The sequence below is a fragment of the Strix uralensis genome, chromosome 20 (assembly GCF_047716275.1).
Source record: "Strix uralensis isolate ZFMK-TIS-50842 chromosome 20, bStrUra1, whole genome shotgun sequence".
Lineage (NCBI taxonomy): Eukaryota > Metazoa > Chordata > Aves > Strigiformes > Strigidae > Strix > Strix uralensis.
The window spans coordinates 8,655,556-8,673,465 of NC_133991.1; the positions used below are offsets into that span (position 1 = coordinate 8,655,556).

At 65.0% G+C, this 17,910-nt stretch overlaps 2 protein-coding genes across 15 annotated transcripts in view; one reads left to right on the plus strand and one right to left on the minus strand.

Annotated features, from left to right (window-relative positions):
• MYO18A (myosin XVIIIA) overlaps positions 1–8,695 on the minus strand; it is a 39,155-nt gene extending 30,460 nt beyond the window's left edge. For 9 of the 14 annotated variants that reach the window (XM_074890031.1, XM_074890030.1, XM_074890027.1 and 6 more), the window contains exons 1-2: positions 8,619–8,695; positions 2,695–3,775 (exon numbers count right to left, since the gene is read on the minus strand). In XM_074890031.1, the coding sequence (XP_074746132.1) occupies positions 2,695–3,708 (1,014 nt within the window). In that variant the 5' untranslated portion in view covers positions 3,709–3,775; positions 8,619–8,695. Of the gene's footprint in view, positions 1–2,694; positions 3,934–8,618 lie in introns of those variants that run through there. The other 5 variants (XM_074890017.1, XM_074890033.1, XM_074890034.1 and 2 more) reach the window with 5 other exon arrangements.
• A 4,374-nt stretch (positions 8,696–13,069) lies between these two features.
• CRYBA1 (crystallin beta A1) lies at positions 13,070–17,840 on the plus strand. The gene is given in 8 exon segments (XM_074889973.1): positions 13,070–13,087; positions 13,089–13,101; positions 13,868–13,932; positions 14,526–14,645; positions 14,893–15,011; positions 16,577–16,718; positions 17,229–17,371; positions 17,519–17,840. Coding segments are annotated over 8 exon segments (768 nt in total). The 3' UTR covers positions 17,667–17,840.
• Positions 17,841–17,910: the final 70 nt, after the last annotated feature.

Sequence of the window (17,910 nt, forward strand, 5' to 3'; positions counted from 1 at the left end):
GTGGAGGGTGCCCGCAGTGTCCCCTGGTAGAGCTGGCGGCAGCCACTGGGTCATGAGCAAAAAGTCACAGCCACGTCCCCTGACAGCAGGAACCCAGCCCCAGCATGCAGAGCTGCCACAGCCCCCTCCCTGGTGAGTCAAACCCACGCAGACCCAGGCAATGCAAGGTGGTCCTGCCCTCCCGGGGGGTCCCAAGCATCCCCAAGGCAGGGCACAGAGCCACCCACCAGGGAGGAGCCTGGCTCCCTCAGGCCACCTCCACCGGGCCCTCCCTGCCCAGCCATGCAGCCACAGCAGTGCTTCTGCCTGGCCAGCAGCTTACTCTTGTTCCTCCACCAGGAATTTTGGCAGAGATGCACCAATCTCACGGACAACCCTGCTGGACACAAGCCCCCTCCTCAGTGCCCCTCAGGGACCCCCATGCTGAGGATGCCCCATCCCTACAGTGAGGGCAGAGGAAGAACCAACCCAAGAGCTTCCCCAAAAGGTGAAAGCGCTTCCAGCACGATGGGAGTCCTGCAGCCCCCACCCCACGTCCCCCCGCAAAGAGCCGGCACCCAGTCATGCTGTGGCATGGTGGCCTTGCACCCTGGGGACAGCGACCTCCGGGGACCAGGGCTCCCGTGGCCAGTGGGCAAGCATGGCACGCAGGGTCTGCCAGCATGGCCGCTGAATGCCTGTGGTCCCACCAAAGCGCTGGAGCAGTCAGAGGCGTTTCTGGAATATTTCTGCCCGGCCAGCGCACGCCTGGGCCCTGCCAGAGGAATTTCGCCGGTAAATAAATAAATACAAGTGTGGAGCTGAGCCAGCCCGGCTGCCCTGTGCTGGGAGCAAGGTTGGGACACAGGGAGGGCTTTCACCCGGTCCCCAACACCCGGCTGCGCCGTGTCACCAGCCAGCCCCCCGCGCACCCCACAGCACCGAGAGCCCCCCCAGACACAGTGGGTGCTGCCCCTGCCCAGCTGCAGCGTGGGTCCGCGGGGACAAGGGTGGCTCAGCACAGTCCCCGCCGAGGGGGTTAAATCCCCTGCGGTACACAGGGAGCCCAGCACCATCCCGCTCCAGCCGGGGAGGGGCTTTCAGAGCAACAGCCCAAAATATGTCTATAATTTCCTGTTTCAAAAAGGATCATTTTTATTTAAATTAGGACCAGAAACATTCCAGGGAGCTTAGCAGGGCCTGGGGGAGAGCCGGGCCTCCCTGTGCGCCAGCACCTTGCGTGGCCCCGCCAGGTGAGGGACCCCTGACCGCATCCTTGGCTCCCCAGCACTGGCAAAGCCACAGTGCGTCCCCCCAGCGCACCCCTGCACCACATGGAAAGAGAACAGCATCCTGCACTGGGAGGTGCTGGTGCTGTGGTGGCACCCAAAGACACCACAGGCACAGTCACTGCTGTCCCTCTGGCCAGTTTCCTCCAGCTGATGCCACGTAACCATGCCAGGCCCCAGCATGAGGCCATATGCTGCAGCCTCTCCCCTGCAGCCCCAAGGGCACCAGTGTCTCCTCTTGCCCCTTCCCAGACATAGCACCGCACTCTTGGCGGGCACAAGCACCTCGCTGGCCTCCGCACGCTGGCACTGAACGTGCACTTTGCCCTGTGCCGGCACGGTGCAGGCAGGGGGGGCAGCCGTGCCCCCCAGGCCCGCGGGGCTATCCGGCCAGGAGTTATCCCGACGGCATGGCCAGCATTGCCCGGTGACGCCTGCCGGGCTCCGGGGAGGAGCTGCCGGAAAGCCAGAGCTTCAGCTCAGTGCAGACTCCACCCCGCAGCGCCGGCGCCTGCTCGGGGAGCACATGGAGCCCCATGGCCACTGCCATGGCCTCACCGTGGCCACCCTCGCTCCATCCTGGCCACCACCCTGTGGGGATGGGGCCCTGCCATGCTCCGCATGGCTCTTCCCAGTGCAGACAACCTGCTCCACAGGCACAGGCACCCTTGTCTCCTTAAGTCAGGCTTAAAACAACATTAAACAAGCCCAGTTATAAGCTCAACCAATGCCATGCTGCTGCACCCCCCTGCCAGCCAGCCGGGGCACTGGTTAGCCTGCGGCAGGGCCAGCAGAGCGGGCGGCTCGCGCAGGAGATGTGGGTCACCCAGCCATTAAGTTTCTATTTATACAGCACCAGCCGCACACACAGGGCTGCACGCGCCGTCGGCGGCTCCCGTCGCCCGGCACACACCGCACTGCCCTCCCTGGTCCCTGGAAAGGGATCCCAATAGGGAGAGGCTGATGCAGGCAGCAGGGCTGGCAGCAGCCCTCCTGCAAAGCAGCATTAGGGATTTCCTGGCAGCAAGGAGAAAAGCTCCCTTCCCTGCTGCCTCGGTGATGGGACAGGGACAGGCTTCCCGCAGGTGACACAGAGCTGGGCTCTCCCAGAGACCCTCCAGCAGGAGGAAGACCAAACCCAGCAGCACACTGAGCATTTTGGGGAGAAAAACCCACCAGTGCTGGTTCGCAAGCCCTGATGCAAACCCGCCCTTGCAGCACCTCTGCTGCCCCAGGCACGGGCAGGCATTGCCCCTGCATCCCAGCCACAGCCTCCCACTCCTCCCTGTGCATCGTTCCCAGCCGGCGCAGCCCCAGTACCCACTGGTTCCCACGGCCCCTGACAACCCAAACCCCCGCCGTGAGGACGCTGGCGGCCGGCAGAAACTCAGGGCACCAGCCCTGCGGCAGGGACGGCGTTACTCACATCCCAGGCAGCACGACGTGTCCCCTGGCCGCCCCGCAGCCAGCAGCGGCTCAGCTCGCTCAGCTCCAGGATGGGCTGCACCTTCAGCTGCACCGTCTCCCCCGACTGCCGGATCATCTCCACGATCTCATCTCGGGATTTGTTCTCCACGTTTCGCCCGTTGATCTCCACCAGCCGGTCACCCGGCACTAACCCCAACGCCAAGTCTTTGGTGCCGGCTCCGGGTTCGGCAAAGTGCACGACGCGCCGGTACACCTGCCCGTCGGGCGCCCGGTCCAGCATGGTGGTGCGGCGCAGGGAGAAGCCAAAATCACCCGTGTTGCGCCTCTGCAGCTCCAGCTGCCGCGGGGTGGGGGGCTGCGGGGGCACCAAGGCGGGCAGCCGCAGCTCGGCGGGGAACCTCTTACTGACGAGCTCCGGGACCCTGGCACGCAGGGAGGAGGCGGGAGGGGTGCAGGGTTGTCCCTGGGGAACCCCTTGCTTGGTGAGCTGGGTCTCCAGCATGCGCACCTCCACCTGCGGGGAGGGGGCCGCCGAGTGCTCAGAGGGGGTGGATGTCTCTGAGGTGCTCTCGTCCCGGCTCTTCTGGGAGAAGGAGAAGCGTTTGACAATCATCTGGGAGTTCTGTTTGGCCAACGAGCCGAACTTGGCCGCCCGCTGCAGCACCGAACCCTTGAAGTTGCCATCGTCCACCTTGAGATCGTCACTGGAGCTGGCCGTGCTCAGGTGGCCTGAGTCCAAGATGACGCTGCCCCGGTTGCTGTCGGAGTCAATGTCCGTGAGATGCAGGTCGGAGCCGCTGGCCACCTTGATGGGGATGGGGTTGGAGATCTCCAGGCGGGTCTTGGAGTCCCGCTTGGAGGCACGGTTGAGGTTGAAGAAGCCCCGGCGCATGCTCATCTCCTCCAAGCTCTTAAGCTCAGCCGCCGACATCCGCTCCTTCTTCTCCTTCTTTTCCTTCTTCTCCTTTCGGGCCCCATCCTTCTCTTTGTCCTTCTTCATCAGGTTGAACATGGTGGAGGGGGGCTCAGGGCGCACTTGCCCCCCACGTCAGGGTGCTGGTCACGGCACAGCCACCTGCCTGCAGAAGGACAAGGGTGCCATCAGACAGCGGCATGGCCAACACCCACCCTGCTGCCCCCTCGCTCCCTGCCAGCTGCCACCCCCAGCCCCAGGACGTGTCCCAGCGTCCCCACAAGCCCCGGGAATGCAACAGGGGTGGCCCTGCACTCCCAGGGATACCCCAAAAGAAGCCCAGAAGCTTGGCACCCCTGTGTATCCGCACGCCAGCACCGGGGCTGACTGTGGGCAAGACCCCCAGCATCTCCCGCAGCCGTTTCGGAGCGGCACAGGCGGGCAGGGGCGGAGGGAGGAAGACATCCCGGTTGCATTTGCAGTGGTTACTGCCGGCGCAGACGCTCCCTGGGCAAAACCACCCATTCCTGCCACAGGCGTCCCACCCGCCCGTTCAAAAGCCCCTTGTCAAAGAAACAGAGGCCCCTCTGCCGCTTGTTCTGGCCCCGGCCATCGCAAAGCCACGGGGACAGCCGCAGGCAGTGTCGCCACCAGGAAGGGAGCCGGAAACATGGCCCTGAGTGAAGGCTGCTCTAATAAACAGGAACCTGTAAAATCACATCCCTCCCAAACACTGATAAGTGTCTAATTTTAGCCAGGGCGACATAGAAACTCATGACGCTGCTGGTGACCTCCAGGAACAGTCGCTCTTTCATTCAGGCATCCCGTGCAGGGGAGGGGAGCACACAGCCAGTGGCAAAATTGCGGCCTGGCAGAAACCCTGCCCCTCCCCTACAACCCCCAGAAAACCATACGTGCACCCAGCTCCTGGGAGCACCCACAGCCTTGCCCTGCGCAGGGCTGCTATGGGACCGTCTGCCCCCAGGGCAACCAGCACCCACACCAGCCCCCCTCGACTTTTATCGAGCGCTCAGACTGCAGATAAACAACTCCAAACCGGAGCAGCCGGCTGGCAGCGCCGTGCAGGACGGGCTGACAGCTATATATAACGGGGCAGGAAGCCGCGCAGGAACTTAACCTCGGCACAAAGGACAACAGGAAAACTCCCCGCGTATGAAGCATCTGCTTTAGAGCTCTCTGTTGGGTGTGGGGATGAGGTTTGGGCAACCATGGGGCTGGGTGATGCTGGCCATGCTGGCAGTTGAGGCTCTGTGGGCGCCCTGGGTGCATGGGTGCTGTGCCGTGTCATGCCGTGCCAAGCTGCGCCTTGGCTCCAGCGCAGCATCAGTGCTGCATCACCACCACTGCCTGGGCCACCTCTCTCCTCCTCCTTCGTGGTCCTTGCTGCCCCTGAATGCACCCAGTGGGACACGGGAAACCCGGCCTCCCCTGGGCAAAGCCACGTGGGCTCAGGGGACAGCCTGAACCCTGCCGCCCCTCGGGGTCATGGCAGGGGCTCACGTGCCCAGGAGAGGCCTGGCCACAGGGCACGTGAGGGCAGAGCTCTGCAAGCCACAGCATGGCACTGGCCCTGGGCCCGTGATACAGCAGAGGAGGTGAGGGGAAGCAGTTGGAGGGACAAGGTCGGACACACGGCATGGCTGAGTGGCTGCGTTCACCAGTTCTGAGCCTCCTGCCCACGGCCAGAGGGGTTGCCATGGCTCTGCCCACACCACTCAGCCCCAGGGCTCTGTCTTTCTGCCCTCGCCTGCAGCACCTGAGGCTTTGCCTAGACCCACAGTCAGGACCTGGGCTGGGCAGGCCCCCAAAATGCATGAGAACAAGTCAGCTCCTCTCTCCTCTCCCAGAAATGCCAGCTACGGGTCAACTGCTGCCCTGAGCGCGGGGCTGGCACAGCTCCCTCCCGTGACCTGCAGCAGGTGCCATCGCGGGGGCTGCTCTCCGCTGGCTCCTCCGCGGTGGTGCCAGGGCCTCAGCACAGGCAATGGCCGTGACACGTGCCACCGGTACCCCAGCTGCCTGGGCATCCCCGACGCAGTGTGGCCAGGGGGATGCAGAAAGGGCTGCACCCCCAGAAGCACCCTGTGCTCACCCCAGGGCAGGGAGGGGGTGCCAGGACCCCTTCCCGGGTCCGCAGGAGCGGGACCCTCGGGAGCAGGGCCGCTCGCCGGGCAGGTGCTGGTTAGAGCCGAGGCGCTGGGAGGCAGGCGGCTGGCGCGCTCTTTGTCCTCGGTGGTTTCTCTTCCCGGCACACATGCTCCCTCCCAGCCTTTGTACGCTCAAACAAAAAGGGGGAACAAGTGTTACCATCTGCATCGCTAATCAGGCAGCGCCGGCAGCCAGCGGCTGGGCCGCATGTGCCCCACACAAGGCCACCACTGACAGGCGGGACGGGAGCTTCGTGGGCTGGGGCGAAGAGCCCAGCATCCCCCCTGCACCGGTGTCCCCGGCCCACATGGGATGCCGTTGTGGTTTGCTCCCTTTTCCCCGGGGATGCTGGATGGGTGCAGCATGATGCCGCGAGCAGGAGGCGGCTGCTGAGCGTCTCCTTGCTCCTGAATCAGACCCAACGCGCCTTCCCTGACTCAGCCCCGGGCTTGCTCCAGGATTACCCATCGCCAGGCGTGTTCGGGGCAGCAGCGTGCATGAGCCATGACAGAGGAGGGAGAGGCACCCGCGGGCGCCGGCTGTGCCTGAGGATCGCACGCAAGGACGCTGCTGTGACACCTGGGCTGGCAGGGGACAGCGGATGTCACCCTCTGAGAGCCAGGTGGCAGAAAGGGAGACCCAGCTTGAGGCCTCCAAACCCAAAACCCTCCCTGAGCCACCCAAGCAAGAGCTGGGGGGCGGGGGGGGATGTGCAACTACCCTCTTGTTCCCCCCACCACAGCCATGAGCCCCTGTGTCCCTGCCAGGGCGCCGGGGAGTTTCAGGCGGGGAGGAAGGCGTTCACTGAAACTCCGGGCCACTCCTTCCCTCCCCGAGACGCAATCTCGTCCGACACGCTCCCCGCGCAGGGACCTGCAGTGCAAGTTTCCCGGTCGTCTGCCCTCCCCGTTCTGCTCCCTGCCACGATGCCAGCTGGCAGGGCCGCGCTCACCCACCGCTTCGGCACAGGAGCTGGCAGCCATCACCTCCTTGCACACACCATGTTGGGGCACCCCACACCCCGGCTGTGCCCGGCCGGGCAGGGATGATCCCGTGCCAGGGAGCGGGTGCCACCGACAGCGATGCTGAGAGACCAGCCCAGGTCCCACACAGGGCAAAGGGGGGCTGACCTGTGTGATGTCTCCTCACCTCCTTGCCAGATACAAGTTTTCCATAGAACAGGGAAATTTAGGGGGTTTCCAAATCCCTCTGCACTGCCTGCCCTTACAGACAATGCTGGGATGCGTCAGGAGGAAAATAATCCCGGATTTACCCAAGACACAGCTGGGATGTGCCGCCAGGCTGTCTCCAAAGCAGGATTTCGGGTCCTCCTACCCTGGGAACCCCATGTCTGGCAGCAAAGGGGACCCAGCCTGGCTTTGAAGTGTCACCCTGGGCCACTGGCAGAGGCCAGAAGGGTGCACAGGGTGCGTGCGTGGGGTGCAGGCACCCGCCTCGCCCCAAAGCCGGGCAATAAAACAGCCCGAGAGCCCTTACAAAACAAAGGTGGTGGGGCAGCGATCGCTGCCAGGCTCTGCTGGGTGGGAGCGAAAGCGGGAGATGATTTAGCAACCAGCTGGAGGGGGGACAGGCGGGTCACAGCCCCATCACCATTGGGCACATGCCTCCCCACCACCCATTTCTGGCCCTAATGTTGCAGCCTGACCACCCCCATACAGCCCAGCCCACAGCAGAGGTGAAGGGTTGAGCTGTGGCTCGTCAGGGAGCAAAGTTCAGGGCCTGCACAGGCGCTGTGGGAACGCTCAGCACCCCACCGGGGACGGGGCGGTGGGCACTGCCGGCTGGGGGTCCCCCGGTGCCGGGGTGCCAGGGCCAGCCTGGGCTGCAGGAACGCTGGCTGCGAGCGCACACCCTTGCACACCCGCCACAGGCCCACGCTTTTCTGTAATTGCCCTAAGTTTAGCTCCGGCACTCGTTGACCAGAGGATTTGCATCTCACAGGCCGGCTGGAAACCACACTATTTCTGGACGCGCGTCCCAGCCCTCACCCGCCGCTCTATATATTCCTCCCCAGGCAAATTAACGTGCAGGCAGGCGCCGTGGCGGCCGCAGGCCCCGCGAGCCCCCGCCGCCCCCAACCCAGCAGCTTGCTGCAAGGCCACCCACCCTCCTTGTGTCACCCCAAAAAGGGACCCAGGTGCCGGTGCCACCGGGCAATGCGGTTAACGGATGCAATTCCCCAGCGGCGCAGGAAAGGCCCAGGCCAGGGGCTTGTCCCTGGCAGCGGTGTCGGCCCTGAGGAGTCCTGCTGTGGGTGCTGGGGTACCCCAGGACTGGGGCACCCAATATGGGGCACCCTGCAGGGACAGTCTGGGGGGCGCCGCCACCCCCCCAGCACCCACAGTGGGGTGCGCACACCCCCAGCACCCCCCAGTGTAAACACACAGGTGCTGCAATGGAAGGGGGGGGGGGGCGGGCACAAACACACACACACACCCCCGGCAGCGCAACTGGGGGCACGCACAAGGTGACACAATGGGGGCTGCCACACACACGCGTGCACCCGCACGCACACGCGTGCACCCGCCGCAAGACACCGGGGGATGCACAAGCACCGGCGCTGCAGGACAAGAGCGGGCCACGCGCATACACACCCCCCGCGACAGCACCGGGGGAGAGGGGGGGTCACGACACCCACCCCCACCACCCCCCCCTCCCCGGTTGTGCAACGCCGCGGGGACACGGGCACACGCACGGGCACACGCACGGCCCGGCCCGGTGCAGACGCAGCCCCCCCCCCCCGCCGCCCCTTCCAGCTCCGCGCCCGGCGGTGCGGACCCGTATCCCAGGGGCCGGTACCGGTAGCGGCTGGTACTCACCCAGCGGCGGCAAAACGGGGCCCGGTGCTGGCGGCGGCGGCGGTGCCGGGCCCCGGTGGCGGCGGCGCGCGGGGCGGGGCGGGGCGGGGCGGGGCGGCTCCGCACCGGGGCGGGCACTACCGGCTCTGCGCGCGCCGCCCGCCGCACCGGGCGCGGCTCCGCTCGGGGCGGGATGGGGACGGTATAAAACGGCCCGGGACGGCGGTATCCGACCTTCTCGGGGAACGTTCGGGCGCTGCGAGAAAAGCGGCCCCGCTGCGCCCCGCGGGACCGGGGTGTGCCCGTAGCACACCCCGAATGTACACACGGGACCGGGGCACAGGTGTGACACCCCCCCCCACCCAGTGCACACACCCGCAGTGCACACCGAATACGTGCACACCCTCTTCTGCACACCCATGGGGTGTGCTGACACCCCCCGGTAAGGCACGCAGCAACGCACAGGGGTGCACCCCTGCCACACGCACCCCCGCACCCACACGCCGTCCTCACACAACACACACACGCTGGAAAACACGCGTGTCGTGCCCACGCAGCCCCGCGCATCGCGCCGGTGCGCACACCCCCCCGCTCCCGGGGTTCCCCTTTTCGGAAGGATCCGAGCGGGAGCAGCGCCTGGTCCAGCACACGGAGGGATCAGGCTGCCGGAGCAGGGTGGCCGGTCACCACCAGCGGCTGCGTGGGCACAGACTGGGGAATACAGAGGAGGAGGTGGCGGAGCAGCCTGCGGAGCCATTTTACAGCCGGTGTTTCTCCCCACACCGCTTGTCCCCCGGGGAGGGCTGGAAGCCTGCGGGAACCAGACAGCTCAGGACTGTGCCTGGCTGCTTGGCTGGAAGACAGCACGTGATGAACGATGAGCATCTCCCAGCAAGCCCAGCAGCGAGAGCCACAAAGCCTTTGTTGCACCCCATCCCTTTGGGCACAGCTTTGGGACATCGTACCGGGGTGGGTCAGATATAGCGAAAATCCTGCGGGCCCCCCCCAAGCCGTGCACAGCAGGAAGGCTAGCGGTGGCTGCCCTAGGATGGATGGTTTTGGGTCAAGCTCCGCAGTCTCTGTGCTGGGACACCCTCCCTTGCCATCGGATGTGGGAGAAGCTGGGCCACCTCTGGGCCCTTGGCTGGACGTCAGTGGCCCAGCAGGGCCTGGGGAACAGGGACGCCAGAGACAGGCATCCACGAGCTCTTTCCAAAAGCCCTTTTCAGGCAGTGCTTTGACTCTGCTGGAAAGCTCAGGGTGGACAGAGGGACCTCTGGGGACAGGGGTCTGCCCCCAGCACCATCCCTGTCACCTCCCATGGCTCCTGCCCTGCCTGGGGCACTGTGCAGCAGTGCTGGGGAGCCTTGCCGTGTGTGGGGGACAGGCCCCCGCCATCCAGCCCTCAGCACGGAGTGGCTCTGCAGCAGCGAGCATCACTGGGTTCACCCCCCTCTTGGGACACACTTGCCTGGGTGTCACAAGCCCCGTTTCCTCGCAGTGGTCAGGCTGGGGGAGAGTTCCAGCCCATAGCATGTGCCCAATGCAGCAGCAGAGCTGCAGGAGCATGGTGACAGCAAGCTGGCAGTCATGCAAGGGGCCCTGGGCTGAGGGACACAGCAGTGGAGGAGATGCAGCCCTTGCAGCGGCAGAGGACGGCGGCAGCGAGCGCAGGCGCCTGCTTTTGTCACACTTTCCTTTGTCCCAGGCACGTGGCACCAAGCGCAGGGAGCTGCAGCCGTCTGGAGAGCAGGGACGGGTGAGCTGGAGGGGAGGCAGAGCCCCGGCTCGGCAGCCAGGAGGGTTTCCTGGCTGCGGTGATGAGGGGACATGTTGTGTGAGTGTACCTCTGCCCTGCCTCCCCGGCGCAGGCGGGTGAACAGCCGGTTACAGCCTGCGGCAGCTCCTGTTTCCTTATCGCACTGGGCAGGCGGTGGCGGGGCTGACGCCGGTTGGAACCACTGAGCCGTGGGACAGCGCGGGGTCCCTGGTCACACAGCCCTGCCACGAGCAGCCACCCAGCAGGACCAGCCTCCTGCCACCTCCCCAGGGCTAAACCCCACTGTGCTTCCCAGCAAGGCGGCCAGGTGCCCATGCCCACAAGATGCTGGCCAGCCTCGCCAGCCCCTCTTCTGTGGCCAGGTTGCCCCAAGCAGCTCTCCCCTGGCATGGGGTTTCACCAGCAAACCCCACACCCAAGGAAAGTCTCCGTGTTGCCCAGAGTTTTCTAGGGAGAAGCGGGACAGAGCTCGGGTGCCAGCGACATTTCGCGGTGCCCCTGGCAGGAGCAGACGGCTGGCCTGAGCGGTGAGGGCCCCTAGCTGGGCTGGGAGGGGAAGCATCTGTTTCGCAGCACCGCAGGGTTTCCTAAATAGGTCACTGCTTTTTTATAGTCTCTGGGATCTAGAAAAACCAGTTGTTCCGGACAACCCATGGACCCGCCAGCATTGTCCCAGCGGTGGCTCCCCAGGCACTCACCACCGTCCCCCCAGGTCCTCCCGCGGGGGGGGGGACCTGCTCCTCCAGCAGTGCTCAGTGTGAGATGGAAGAGCGGTTGGGGAGCCCACGGCACCCCAAACCATACCTGGGGTCTCGCTCTCTGCCGAGGGTGACCTGTCCCTGGCCATGCCCGATGTGGGGTGTACAGGGAGGGGTTCCCCCCCACCTCCCCTGCTCCTGGCCTGGGGTGGCTGCCAGCTCCGGGCTTTGCCTTGGGACCGTTTTCAGCCAGAAGCGGTGTTTTCCCATTCCAAGGGGAGCCGGGTGTGGGGTGTAGAGGGGTGTGCGGTGCCGTACACCCCGTACACACGCCGTACACCCGCATGCGCCGCTGCGACGCAGCCTGCTCGGGGTGAGCTCTCCCTCTAGTGGCACCAGGCTCCTGGCAAACCCTCCACACTGCCGGGGTGGCCAAAGCCACGGCCAGGGCATGTCCGAGGGTCTGGAGGGAGCCCAGGGGACGAGCCTGGCCTCGCCCTCACAGCCAGGGGTGCACATGGCAGGGAGCGCAGGGAGGGTGCCCGAGCGCTTTGCAGGAGCGGTCCCACCACCAGCCCCACGTTTGGGCAGCCCCGCAGAGGGCAGGCGGCCCTGCTCCTCCCTTTCCCTGACCCCATGTTCGCTGGAACGTGGCTGTGCGGCCAGCCAGCGTGCCCCCAGTGCCGGTGTCAGGCCTCAGGGGTGCAGCCCCACAGCTCTGCTTCCCAGTGATCCCCCCCCTCTCCCGGCTTCGCCAACCCCATCCCCGTCCCCCCCGCAGCGCCCAGGCTCCGGTGCAGCACGCGGCAGCATCGGCGAGGAGAAAGACCCCCCTCAAACCGCGGTTTCCCCCTGCCGTGGCGGAGCCCTGCCCGCAGGAAGGGTCCCCCAGGACCCCGCTGGGCCCCCTCGGGCTGGGCTGGGTGGGTGCCATCCCTGCAGCACAGCCCCGCCAGGGTCCCCCGGGCCGGGCGCCAGGCCGTGCCGCAGGCAGCGCTGACGGGGCGCTTTGTTTTGTGCCGGCTGCCCAGCAGGGAGACAAAAGGGGCAGTCAGACGCGGGCGGTGCATTGTGCCGGCAGCCATGCGCTGAGGCAGCAGCCCGCGCCGCCGCCCTCGCCTCGTGACCCGCAACGGCCTGGGCCTGTGCCCACCATGGCACCCCGAGGCCTGCAGTGCCCACCCTGCCAGGGCCCCACGGGAGCCCCACCGCAGGGATGGGGGAGCCAGACCTGGTTGTCATGGTTACCGTGAGGCCTGAGGCCTAGGGGTGCCTCGTTGTCATGGTTACCGCAGGCCTGAGGCCTTCCAGGCCCATGGCGGCTCCCCCCGGGCACGGGGCCAGGGCGGTGGCAGGGCTGTGTGGAGTCGGGGGGCGAGCAGCGGGGCTCGGTGCGGCCGTGGGGGCCACGGCTGCCGGGCCAGTGAAGGGGAGGCCCCACACCAGCTCCCACCGAGCGGCAAGGAGCAGCCTCGCAGCCCCCCTCGCCCTGCCACAGGGCCGTGGTGGGAGGAGGGTGTCCACACCGACATGGAGACAGGGACCTGCCGTGGCCGGCGGAGCAGGACAACAGCGGTGCCCTGTAGACACCCAGCCGAGCCCACCACCCGCGGGGTCTCACCGGGAGGGTCCTGCACCGTCCCCACCGCGCCAACCGGCACCAGGGCCAGGCCAGCCCCCGTGCTTGCCCCATGACAGCGCGGTGCATTGCCCCTGGAAAATGCCAGAGCGGTCAAACTGTTGAGTCATTTGTGCCCAAGATTATCTGTGCAAACAGCCGCCCCGATTATTTTTTTTTTTTATTATAAATTTTTTTTTTTTTCTTTTTCCCTAAGAATGTGGCTCAGACCATGGGGATGAGCAGCTGAAATCTCCGGGGATCAGCAGGACAATGCCAGAGCAAGCATTGTGCTGACGGCTCTGCAAACGCTGGCACCGGCTCCCGGCCAGCAGCACCCTATAAAAGCTGAGCCGCTGAAGTAGGCAAACATTACATGGGCGAAGCAGCAGTAACCGCCTGACCTAGGTGAGTCCTGGAACCGATTTGCACCTCTCCCACCTCATCCTCTGCTCGTTCCTGCTGCCGCTGGCTGGACGGGCAGACACCCTTCCTCCTGCCTGGTGGCAAAAGACACCCAGAGGGACCATCGCCATTTCCCGTGGCACAAGACAGGCTCACACGTCGCTGCTGGCAGCCAGGGTGGTTGAGAGCTCCTCTACCATGGGGCACCCAACTCCTGGCATCCACCCGGCCCCGGCCCCCGGCACGGCACACCGGTTGGCATCTCCCGCCGTTAGCTGGGGCCATCCATGGGAGCCCACTGTGGCTCCCAAGGGAGGCATAGCTGGGGTGCCGGGGCAGGGAGAGGGGAGCAGGTGGGTCTGTTGGACACCGCCAGGCATGGGGCATCCCGTGCTCTCTGCCGCAGCTCCCCAGTCAGGCTCAGGGGTGTTTTTCCTAGCGATGGCCTGGCCTCGGGGAAGGAGAAAGGGGAGCCGGGCACACAGGCTCTGTGCCATGGCCGGGAGGAGGGAAGGGGCACTGCGGTGGTGAGAAGGGAGCACCCTGCTTTGGATGTGTCCCAGAGCCCCTTGATGTGCCCCCCACCCCATCCTGTGGCTAGCAAGAGGGTCTCGCTGCAGCTGGCATGGCTTGTCCCCAGCAGCAGGGCAGCTGCCTTTGAACAGGCACCGTGGGCAGCGGGCGCAGAGCCATCCCCCGGCCCCACAGCAGACAGCAGGGATGCGGAGGGGCATGCTGCAGTACAAACGGCTTTTCCTTCCTTCTGCAGACACCGTTCCAGCAACAAAGATGGCTCAGACTAACCCTCTGCCTGTCCCCATGGGCCCATGGAAGGTACGTCCTCACAGCCCCTGTATCTCGCCTTTCCCTGTGTGCAGGTGGGGGACAGGGAGAGGGACAAAGCCAGTCCTCCGGGGCCAGGAAAGCTGTGCAGCGGGCAGCGAGGCAGGGGGGAGCGCAGGAAGCAAGGCAACCCTGTCTTCTGCCCATGGGAACTTGCCTCCCGCCTGCTCAAACACCTCCTGGCTGTTTTTCATAAGCCTCTTTGCAGCACCCTGGCCCAGCCGTGCCCTGCTCTTACCAGTCGTCCTGTGCCAGGCAGTTACAGCAATCCCCGAAAGCCACACGCTGTTATTCACCCTTCCCCGTCGGTGCGGGCAGGCTGGCAGGGCAGGCAGGGGCAGGCACAGGGGCTGCAAAGGGGGTGGTGGGCACGGCAGAGCAAGATAGGGAGCAGCCCTGAAGGGGTCTGGCAACAGCTCCGGGGACACAGTTCGAGAAGGGAGCTGAGAGGGAGAGGAGAAGCACGTGCACAAGCGGGGCACAACCCGCTGAAGCCTGGAGCTGTCGTGGGAGAGGAGAGCCAGTCACAGCCCCCCGGGGGAGTTCCATCTCGCCCTTTCCCCCGTTAATCCTCTTTGCCCTAGAGCGTTCGGAGCAGAGGCCGGGAGAACCGCCAGCCACAGCCCTGCCACCCGCCCGTCCCAGAACGGCTCCGCTCCTCTCTCCGGACGGCACCGCTGCCCCGGGAACTGATCTCCGCAGGGGTGAGCAGGAGAGCGGAGCAGGGGCCGGCGTGCGGCTCCCCCGACACCAAGGCAGGGCACCGCGGGGCCAGCAGTGCAGGGACGCGCGGAGGTGTGCGGGGCTGTGTCCCAGCCCAGAGGGGTGCCCGGTGCAGCCTCCACCGGCTCTTCCCCTGACGGAGCATGACCCTCCGTCTCCAAGAGGGGCTGAATCGCCTGGGGCCACTGCCGGGCAGTTCCCAACTCGGCAGCTCGCTCTCCGTTCCAGATCACCGTGTACGACCAAGAAAACTTCCAGGGCAAGAGGATGGAATTCACTTCAGCCTGTCCAAACATCATGGAGTGTGGCTTTGACAACATCCGCTCCCTGAAGGTGGAGTGTGGCGCGTAAGTACCCGGGGCAGTGGGGATGCTTTCCCAGGCGGGCTGGTGGGGCAAGGGCTGCCTGAGCGTGGAGCGGGGCCGGCTGTCCTTGCTCTGCTCGGCTGGGGGAGGCTAGGCACTGGGCATCCCACTCTGCTGGGGTAGAGCAGCCAGCCCTGGGCAGAGCTGCCACAGACAAGGCCCAGAGGACGGCAGCAACGCCTTTGGCATCGTCCAAAACTGCCTCCTGCAGTCTGGGAGTTTGGAGCTCGCCGGTGCTCCGGAGGGATGCAGCGAAGATCAGTGCTTGGCGAGCGACTCTTGAGCTCAGCCTGGTCCCCATCCTGCCTGTGTAACCCCTTGAAGCACAGTGCCTAGAAAAGCATCTTTCTTGCCCCAGGGTCCAGCCCTGCTCTGTCCTGAGCTTTCCCCGCACCGTGCAGCTCCCCGGGGCCATAGCAGAGCCTTTCCACAGCCCGCGCTGGGCTGCCCCTCGCTGATAGGGGTAGGGAGCAGAGCCGGGCTTCTCCCTGCGCGCAGGAATCTTCCCTGGCACAGGCAAGACATCTCCCGAGCTGCTCTGAGACACTGTGTGAGGAGCAGTCCCCATGGCAAGTGTCCCGCTGGGGCCGGGGAAGCAGACAAGATAGACTTGCGCTGCTATATTTAGGATTTGTAACGCTAATGGGATTACAGCGGCATGCGTGCTCACGCCGTAATCAGCTCGCTGCTCCAGTTGACGTGTTCCTAATCAGGCTGGTCACCTTGCACAGGGGGAGGCCGACTGCGGGATACGGGATCGGGGCTCAGTTTTGGTCAGCCGACCCCCCCCGTCTCAGTGTGCCCCTCAGCACCCCGCGCACCCCATAATCAGGGGGTCTGTGGCATCCACCTTCCAGCCCCCAGCCCAGCCTCTGCCTCCCCGCTCAGCTGTGGCTGTCCTGTCCCCAGTCCCTGTTAGGGGACGTGCCCTGGAGAGGTCCCCACCCTGGGGACAGCCAGGTTCTCGTGTGGGCAGCACCAGGGCTTGCAAAATGTGTCCTGCAGGGTGGAGGCATCCCTCTCACCTCTTCTTGTTCGTTTTCAGCAAAGAGGGAGACCCAGAAAGGGGAAAGACAACAAGTCCCAGCCCTGCCCAGAGCCAGATGGGTTCTGCCTGGTTTGGGCATCAGGAATTCAGGTCTTTCCAGCTGTGCCAGGTTGTAATTGGGAAACAAGTAAGAAATGAGGCCTTTGGGAGAGAAGGGCAGCCGCGGGTGTCCTGTGGCATCCTAACACGACACCGATCTGCATAAATAACCACAGAGCAGTTAGGGGAAAGCGAGATGCCCTCACAGGCAGGGCCCCTCGAGGGAGGGACCCCATCATCCGCCGCAGCCGGGGGATGCCGGCGCTGCCATGTGGGGCTGCCTCCCAGGCACCAGGGGGGCTTACACATCCAGCACCGCTTCCTTTCCTCCCGGCCTTGCGGGCAGAGGCCAGACCCCAACCTCCTCCCCACACCTACATCCGAGCCCCGGTGCCAGCCCCGAGCAGGAGGCCCCGAGCTGCCGCAGGAAACCCTGGCATCCCTCGCTCTGTTTTTGCAGCTGGGTCGGTTATGAGCACACTGGCTTCTGCGGGCAGCAGTTCATCCTGGAGAGGGGAGAGTACCCACGCTGGGACGCCTGGAGCGGCAGCAATGCCTACCACATCGAGCGCCTGATGTCCTTCCGCCCCGTCTGCTCTGCTGTGAGTGCCCCAGCTCCCACGGAGCTCTCGTGTCTCTGATCCCGTTAAAATGTCCCAGGCAACAGCACCAGGCCAAGGGAGTGAGGTTAGGAAGGGCAAACACAGCCATGCCAGGGGCTCTGCAGGTGGCAGAGGCTCCTCAGGGTGGGCTTAGCTCTTCCCCTCCATGCCCAGCAGGATTTGCTCTTTCTGTCCTGTTCTCTAAAACTTAACAGAGATCCCGGGCCAGCTGTACGTGACCAGACCTGGGGGACAGCCAGCCTGAGATGGTAGCTGTGACATAGCTGTCACTGACACCTCCCAGACCAACCCCTGCCCCAGCACCACCCTGCTGAGCACCTCCACACAGCTGGGCTTTGGGAAAACCAGCCTCCCCCCCAAAAAAAACCACCTCCCTCTCCAGAAAACCCTCTGAGCAATGCCACAGGGAGGGACAGCCCAGCCATTGCCCCATGCCGGGGAGGGAGCACCACCTCCCCCTCACCCCCTGCTCTTCCCCTCCCCCCCCAGAATCACAAGGAATCCAAGATCACTGTCTTTGAGAAAGACAACTTCATCGGCCGCCAGTGGGAGATTGGGGATGACTACCCCTCGCTGCAGGCCATGGGCTGGGCCAACAATGAAGTGGGCTCCATGAAGATCCAGTGTGGCGCGTAAGTGACAGGCAAAGGGCCAGGGGCAGCAAGGACAAACCGCTGCCATCGCTGTGCTACCATGGCTGGAGGGGGGACACCCCCTCACCCCACCTTGCTTACCTCTTGTCCTCCTTACGGGCCGCCTGACGACTCCTTTTCTTCCAGCTGGGTTTGCTACCAGTATCCTGGGTACCGTGGCTACCAGTACGTCCTGGAGGCTGACCACCATGGAGGAGACTACAAGCACTGGAGAGAGTGGGGATCGCACGCCCAGACCTCCCAGATCCAATCCATCAGGCGTGTCCAGCAGTAGCTCCCCACTTCCCAGTACATCTCTGCAAGGTTTCTAAAGCTGACCGGCTCCCTTTGGTGCTAATACTCCCCTCCCGAAATAACCACCCCTTCTTGTACTGCAACTGCTTATGGAACAACACTCCCAAATGGTACCAACTGCACAAATGCCAATAAATGTGACTGAAAGATAAAACCAGCTTGGTGGGTCTTTGCTGTTGCGTGTTTGGTCTTTAAGTCGCACATCCCCGTCCCAGGTAGCAGGG